The sequence below is a fragment of the Zingiber officinale genome, chromosome 8B (genome assembly GCF_018446385.1).
Source record: "Zingiber officinale cultivar Zhangliang chromosome 8B, Zo_v1.1, whole genome shotgun sequence".
In the NCBI taxonomy this organism is placed as follows: domain Eukaryota; kingdom Viridiplantae; phylum Streptophyta; class Magnoliopsida; order Zingiberales; family Zingiberaceae; genus Zingiber; species Zingiber officinale.
In genome coordinates, this window is record NC_056001.1 from 113722201 (window position 1) to 113730805 (window position 8605).

The 8605-nt window shown below is 40.3% G+C and overlaps 1 protein-coding gene across 1 annotated transcript; it reads left to right on the forward strand.

Moving 5' to 3' along the window:
• Nucleotides 1-4290: 4290 nt before the first annotated feature.
• On the forward strand, nt 4291-6753 carry LOC122014213 (putative disease resistance protein RGA3). The gene has a single exon (XM_042570387.1). It carries the CDS (start codon nt 4291-4293, stop codon nt 6751-6753), a length of 2463 nt encoding a protein of 820 aa, XP_042426321.1.
• Nucleotides 6754-8605: the final 1852 nt, after the last annotated feature.

Sequence of the window (8605 nt, forward strand, 5' to 3'; positions counted from 1 at the left end):
GGCACGGAGAAAAGTCCAAGCAGGGAGCTTGGCACGCGAAAAGTCCAAGTGTGGAGACTTGGCATGGGAAAAGTCCAAGTATGGAGACTTGGCACTTGAAAAGTCCAAGTATGGAGACTTGGCACGGAGAAGTCCAAGCAGGGAGCTTGGCACGAGAGAAAGTCCTAACTGGGATGTTAGGCAGTGTGGAAAGTCCTGGTGAGTGAAGCCAGGCAGTGGGAAAGTCCTAACTGGGATGTTAGGCAGTTGGAAAGTCCTGATGAGTGAAGCCAGGCAGTGAGAAAGTCCTAACTGGGATGTTAGGCAGTGTGGAAATCCTGGTGAGTGAAGCCAGGTGAAAGTCCAGGTGAGTGAAGCCAGGCAAAGGAAAATCCAGATAGATCAAGGGTGATCGGACATCTGGTGTTGAGAAGTCCAAGTGAGTGAAGCTTGGCATATGGAGTCGGAGAGAGCTCGGTAGCTCGTTCTCCGAACTAAGTTAGAAAGGACACTCTAAACCTAGGAGTTGGATCGGTCTGCAGACCGATCCAGTGATACTCAGTGTTTCCTGATCGGTCTGGTGACCGATCAGATTCCACTCAGTAGCACACTGTGGAGTTCCTGATCGGTCCACAGACCGATCAGGCAACGATCAGAAGTGAAGAAAGAAGCTCCTGATCGGTCCAGGGACCGATCAGGTGTATGCCTGATCGGTCTCCACGACCGATCAAGAGACGAGTGCGATTCTCTGTGAGAGAGCTGGGAGAGCAGGGATCGGTCTGGGGACCGATCAGGATAGAGCCTGATCGGTCCATAGACCGATCAGTGACGATCCATCTCTTCCCTGATCGGTCTGCAGACCGATCAGGGTTCTAGCCGTTGCGACGCAACGGCTAGTTTCTTCGCTGTCTTCTTCGCAGGTATAAAGGGGTCGAGGGCTGCTGCTGCACTGTAACTTCTTCTTTTCTTCTAGAACTTCTGTTCTTCTGCTGCTGAAGCTTCTGCTTCAACTGAGCTTTGATTGAGCTCGCCTCCGAAGCTTCGCGTGAGCTTCCAGTCGTCGACCAGCTGCTGCGTTTGGGTTGTGAAGCTGCTGCTTCACCTCCAGTCGACAAGAAAGCAAGCAATTGGTAGAGTGCTATTATATTCATATTGTATTGCTTTTCTTACTGTTCTTGTACTCTTTGTTTGCTGTTGCAAACGTTTGTGGCGAGGTTTCTCCACCCACAAGGAGTATATTGTATTAGCCGGTTCTCCGGGGACTCATCCACCGACGGATTGACTGGACTCATCCACCTTACGGACACGCCGAGGAGTAGGAGCCCTAATCTCCGAACCTCGTTACATCCTTGTGTTAAGGTTTGGTTTTCTTCTCTTTCGTTTCTTTGTATTTTCCGCTGCGCTAACACGTTTTGTAGAAAGAAACGACGATTTGGGGTCGGCTATTCACACCCCCCCCTCTCTAGCCGAGTACGAACGATCCTAACACAAGGGACCATCAGGGGCCGCCAGTTGGGCCGCTAGTGTGGCCGCCCAATGGGCCGAGGGGCCGTGACGTTACAATAAAAGGTACCATTTTATTGTAATGACACGGCCGAGGGTCGTCGGTTGACGACATAAGGGGTCGCCAGTGGGGCCGCCCAAGGGACCGCCAAGGGGCCGCTAGTTGGATCGCCCAAGGGGCCGAGGGGCCGGGTCGTTACATTTGTAACATTTTTCTTTATCTCTAAACAATCTCTCTTCATATGACCTTTTCCTCCACACTTGTAGAAAATGATCATCTTCTTCCTTCTTGACTTAGAACGATGCTTGTTGTCATTACTCGATCCATGTCGAGATTTACTCCTACTACGTTCTTGGTTGCTATTTACCATAAGTCATTTTCCCTGAAAATTTTCATCGTTTGTTTTCTTCCTTTGATGAAGACCTAGTAACCCACATGTAATCTCCTCCAATTTATGAGTTTTCTTACCCCACAGTAAAGTAGTAATCAAATACTCAAACGTAAGAGATGAAGGTAGAGAATTCAACAACATTAGCGCCTTGTCTTTGTCCTTGATCTTCACATCAACTAACTTTAAATCATTCATGATTTGGTTGAATAAGTTGATGTGTTAGCTCAAATCGGTTCCCTCTATCATCTTCAGTTCGTATAATTTTTACTTGAGATACAGTTTGTTTGGTAATTACTTTGACATGTACCAACTTTTCTAACTTTTGCAAAATTGTCACCAGTGATTCCTCATCCATGACATGGTACATTTCATCATTCCTAGCCCCTTTCGCCCCCTGTCTTTCCTCGTTGGGATAAGAGAGCCTAATGCTCCCTTTTGTGGATTCTTTCCCAACAAGGGTCGGGGGAAGGAAGCAGATGGAATCCAGCCGAACAAGCACTGGCTTTCGGCAGACTAGCTCGCTACTCCAGATAACTAATACAAAGAAACGTCATTCCTTATTTCTCTTTCGCCTAGCTTACATCCGTAAGACAAATCTTGATTGTTGCCACCACTTTCACCTAAAGTTCTTCCTAATCCGACTAGTTTCCATTCTCCTAGCACCTTCACTATGTCTTGTTGCACCAACAAGTCCTTGACCCTTCTCTGTCATAATTTGAAGTTCTCGATTCCATCAAACTTCACCATATCAAACTTCATAGAAGACGTCCCCGACATGTTGAAGAAATCCACCAACACCTCGCTCTGATACTAATTGTTGTGCAACCTCTAACGCGGAAGAAGAGGAAGAGAGAAAGATTGTGTGGAGCAACGAAACAAAGACACACAAGAAAGAGCAAACACGAGGAAAAAATGGAGGAGCAGAAGAGTTATCGTGGTTTTATAATGTGTCTACTTTATAAAACGGCTGAAGTTTTATTAGAATTCTCTCTACATGAAAGAGTCATGATAATGATGATACTACCAATAAGTTTATAATGATCCCTATAAATATTATCCAAACCCCAACATGCTAAAATAGATCCGAAAAACCGTAATAGAATCTTATTACAAAAAAAAATCATAATAAAATTTTTCTACGACTTTTTATTTATATCCGTGGTGTCTCTCACATTGACTTTCACTTAGATATGAGTTACTTGTCAATAAAGTGAAATAGAACCAAATAAACAATCCAACCAACTAAAATTCGATTCAATATATTAAGAAGTTCAATATTTAAAAAAAAAAAATCGATAAGTTCAAGTAAATGCATTTAATTCTGATTATGAATTTTGAAATTCCATTAAATCAATTAAGTTTCTTTTTATTAAATAATAAAAAGAAGATTTTTTACTTTTATTAAATTGATTAAGTTTTTATTTAAAAGTTTTAATATTTTTTTAAAAATTAGTTAATTTGGTTATTGATCAAATTAATTAATTTTTTTTATCGATTCAATTGGTTGAAAAAAAAGAAGTAATTAATTTAATTTTAATAAATTTGCTTCAGTTTTAATAGAAACTTCACTCCTATTAATATTTAAGCTTCAAATTACGTCCGTAGGTTCGAGAATGGCTATAAACAAAAAAAAAAAAAAACAAATTACATGTTTTTTTTTTTTTGATTAAATGGCCATCTCATAAGTATTAATAAACATTCTTTTAGTTGAGATTTATTAATTTAATAATCTAGATAAATTATTAAATTTTAAAGTATAAAATAAATTTAATAATTATTTTAAAGTATAAATAAATAAGACACTCAACTAGACGTCCCTTACAATCCGTCCTTAGGATAACATAAAGGTAATCACGGATCAATTTATAACTGATTGTCAAATTAACTAAGAAATGGAAGGATTTTTTTTCTCCGAAAATATATGTCCATCAAAAATTAATCCCTTACCTCGTTGTAACACAACTAATCCATCTCTACTTTATATAAAAGATGCTAAACCTCTCTACCTTCTCCACACAATTAATCAATCTATACTCTTCTGCAGATGGGGGTGGGGGACTTTAGTAAATTAAATATGACAAGGATTTTAGTTTGTCACAAGCCTTTTTGTGGATTGCAGTTTGCTTGAGATGTGGATTAAGGATATTTATGTTGCAGGATAGAGCATGATGTTTATTCAACTCGATGAGCAAAAGAATACTTCACTTTGCTTGTAGGGAAGCCAAATGAAAGATGCTCATGGTAATAAAGTTTGCTTCACGGTGGTGTAGATATCAAAACTAGTTTGGTTCACTACCATTCTCTCCAGCCATTCCATAAACTCATTCACTAGCAAAGAAAATAAGAGGTTGAAGAAATTATGTTGGTGTTCTTGGAATTGAAGCATCTCTTGCTGGAGGTGCTACCATCGCCTACCATGGTGGCACAAGGCCGCTTGCTGTGTATCCAAAATCACTTGGCCATGGTTTGTGATGGCCTTTGGGCTATCAATTCAATGATCGAAATCCCTGAGATGGGAGTGCTGTATAACTATATTTGGCATCATCGTTTTAATTCGCCTTTAGATGTTCCTGTAGAATTTGCAGATTGGGTGACAGATGTGGCTACAGCAGTTATAGATGTGGGAGAGTTGCTCAGTCGAATCATGGATTGGGAAGCAAGTTTGCACTTTCGCCATGTTATTCTAGTGGAGCTGAAAGAGATGTTGCGCGACTTGAATTCTCTTGTGCTGAGAGGATCTGCAATGGGTCTTCCAAGGGACCCTATGGGTTCTATGAACCCACTCCGAGAAGACTACTCAATTGTCTTAAAAAATGAGGTGGTGGGCAGACATGAAGATCTAGAGAAACTCATTGAAATCTTTCAACAACAACAACTAGTACCATCTAACAACAATGGCGATGATTACAACCCCTTTGTTATTGTCATAGATGGCGAAGAAAGGGTTGGGAAGACGACCTTGGCATATATGATCTACCACCACACTTGGGTTCGCCAACAATTTCATCATCGCATTTGGGTGGATCTACCACTCAGTGTTTCGACACTCAAGATGATTAATATTATCGGAAAAGAATTTGCAAAGTCCATAAACAATGAAGAATATTGTGATCAGAAATTACACCTAGAGCTGCTGTTACAAGCCATGTGGGAATATATTAATGAACAACTCGATGGGAGTAGATACTTGTTGGTGCTTCATTGTCTAGATTTGAATAGATTGATCTCGCAACCAAAATGGAGTGAGTTGAAGAACATCCTGTTGCGTGTGGGCGGGCCGGGAAGTGCAGTCTTAGTCATCCTCAAATCATCAACACAATCAGTGAGTGATATGAGTTTTCAAAATGAGGTGAAGGATATTACAACATACTGCTTGAAACCTTTATCTGATGATGCATGGCTAGAATTATTCAAGAGACACGCAGCAATGATAATCCCCCCATCAAAGCGGGACATAGTATTCAAGGGCGGTACATTTGCTATGCCACTCTTCCAATTGGTTGGTCAAACTTTTGGGGCAAAGTTTTGGGGATCGTTAGGCCATAGTATTCAAGTAGAAGATCTCTTTCCTTGTGAAATAAAAGACATTCATATGGTTAGGAATTTTCCATTTGCCATCGTACGATTACTCCAATACCATTATTTACTTGATAAGGATTATAATGTCATCTTACACATGTTGACCGCGGAAGGCCTCATACCAGTTGAAGGCCTCTCTCCAGGTTGGACTGAGATCTATGAGAGATTTCATTATGGAAGAGTATCAACATTCTGTTTTCCAAGGAAGGTATATTTGCATAGGAAGGTTCCAGGAGATTCAACTAGTATTCCAAGGTGCTGTCGCTATTTGCATTTGGAAATTAATCCTAGAGCGATACCATTTCGACTGCCGACCATGCCAGTTGAGGTGAGCAAGAAGATGATAGCGTTGATTTTACGAGAAGATGAGGCAACGACACAAGAAGATATTGCAGAAATGACATTTCAAGTATACAAAAAAAGGCGAACCAAAGCAGCAACTGCAATATCGAAGTTCCTCGACAAGATGTCGGTAAGACTCGTACATTTGCATATATTAGTTGTAGAAACTAGTATGATCCAATGCCTACCAAATGAAATTAGCAAATTGGTTAGCTTGAGATACCTCCATCTTTCAAAGCTTGAGATAGAATTACTTCCGAAATCACTTTTTGACCTACCTAATTTGCAAATTTTAAGTTTGCTTCATTGCAAAAATCTTCAAAAGATGCCTGGACGAATCCATAAGCTTAAGAAGTTGAAGATTTTAAAACTAGCTTATTGCACAAAGCTTCAGCAGTTACCAAGATCTATAACAAGAATCAAAAACTTGGAAGAGCTTAATGTGGAAGGTTGTTGTTTTTTGAGGAAGCTACCGGAGGATTTGGTCAGTTTTAAATCACTGAGAATCCTCAACGTTGCAGGATGTGCATCTTTGTCTCAAATTCCCCATGGGATTGAGCAATCAATTGGCCTTCGTAAGTTGTCAAGAATATTTGTTGGTGTCAATGAAGGTTTTGTTCTCACACAGTTGCAAGTTTTAACAAATCTTCAGGAAATAAGATTACAAAACCTAGAACGAGCAGAGGAGATTCAAATTGAAGTGCTGATGGGCCAACAAAGTCTTTGGGACTTGTCATTACATTGGGGTGGTGAAAAAAAAGAAGAAAGTTCTGAATCAACTACATCACTGCAGGTACTCGAAGCTCTTCGACCCAGCTTGCAGCTAAAAAGGCTAGAGATCATTTCTTATAAGGGAGTGGAATTTCCTACTTGGATGAGTAAACAACAACTTGCTGGTTTCAATTCTTTAGTTGAGGTCAGACTCATCAATCTCAAGAGGTGTGCTACGTTACCATAACTTGGTCAACTTGCTAATCTTGGGAAACTTGAAATAAGTGGCATGGATTTAATAACACACTTAGATGATACATTCTATGGTGATGACTACATATTTCCTAAGTTAACCGAACTCACTTTCTCAGAAATGCTTGCACTAGAGAAATGGTATGTGCCGACAAGAAAATATATTCAATATTATTCAAACCTTAGGCAATTGTCATTAATTCAGTGCCCAAAACTCAAGGAAATAAATCTATATGTCTATAATACAATTAGAATTTGGTTGAACAACGAGACAATATGGTCTGTTAGATTTTGCAGTTGGGACAACCTTCAAAGCATTCAAATAATAGAGATAGTCGGGTGCCAAGAGCTAAGGTGTCTGCCACAGAGTATGCAGAGGTTGAAGCATCTATATAAGATGATAATTAACAGCTGCAACAATTTGACGACTTTGGTAGCATTGGATTCACTTGAAGAATTGAACATATATGCTTGCCCAGTGCTAGCATTCAACCTAGCAGCATTTACAAAACTCAGGAGGCTTACAATTAAAGGTTGCCCAAAGATGCAAATGTGAGTGTGATCTTCATCTCTTAGTAGATTTCATTTAATTACTCCTCCTATATATGCTTCTATTCATATATATACCGATGATAACTGCTGGATTAGTTATTGATTCAATCAAAGTAGTTATTTATTCTCTTCTCCCTTCTCTACCTATTAGACGTTATTACTTACTATTACTGCATAAACTTGTTACTTAGGTAATTAAACAAAAATTAACCAACTTGTATTAGAATCTTTGCAAGAGCATGAACAACATACAGGGATTAGCTCTCCACCTCTCAGAGACAAGTCTCTCGACATATCCCGAAGCAGCCCATAGCCGGTCGGGATAATAACTGGTCGGACATACAAAGTGCAACTCTCCACTTCTTAGAGATAAGTCTTAACATAATCCCAAGCGGCACATAGCCGGTCAGGACAATAGCCGGTCGGACATACATGGCACAACTCTCCACTTCTCAGAGACAAGTCTCTTAACATATCCCTGAGAAGTCCATAGTGTAGAACCCTTGGCGGCCGACTAGAGGAGGGTGAATAGCCTGCACAATAAAAATAAAACAAAATACCTTTCTTGATATTGACAGCTTAATAGAAATAGACACTTGTATAAAAAAAGAATTAAGAAACTAATTAAAAAGAAGAGGCACAAAAGGGTCATTGGTTTGCAATCAGGGGATTACTAATCGAAGGAAGTTGAAGCTCACTAAACAATCTCCTTCAGGTGGAGAAGTCTCTTACAACAGTTGAAGCACTCAATTGCAGAATAAAACTAAAGAGAAATCGTCTACAAGTGTTGTTCTGAACTACTGGAATCATGAATGTATTTATAGCCTTGATCGAGATGCCTGAAGGAGTTCTAGGTGCCTGGAGGGGTTCCAGGCATCTGGAGGGGGATATAATTTTATCCCTGCCGCAACGGATCGAGCCAAGTCGTGTTTGGATAGAAATCCTAGTCCAGACACCCGGACTGAAAAATCAACATTCTATTGACTTTCGGTCCCGATCTTTAGCTTCGGTTCTGCTCGCATTGGTCTGAGTCTTCTACTACGGCTCCGCTCGCTTGGGTGATTTCAACCATTCGGAATAGAGCTCACCCGAACCCATTTTTCGGCCTTCTCGAGTAACCTTCCGTTCTAACTTCTCGTCCATTGGAAACACTATGCTACTCTTCCGCAGCGCCTCGTCCCTCGGACGCATCGAGCTCGTCAGCTCTCTCCCGTGACATTCTTCTCGCTAGCTGCGTTTTTGCTCGACTTTCTGTACTCCTAAGTTTCTGCACACTTGGACACAGGGGTTAAATA

Bases quoted from the DNA above. Each gene is read 5' to 3' on its own strand.
- LOC122014213 (XM_042570387.1), top strand. From the start codon at position 4,291: ATGGTGGCACAAGGCCGCTTGCTGTGTATCCAAAATCACTTGGCCATG.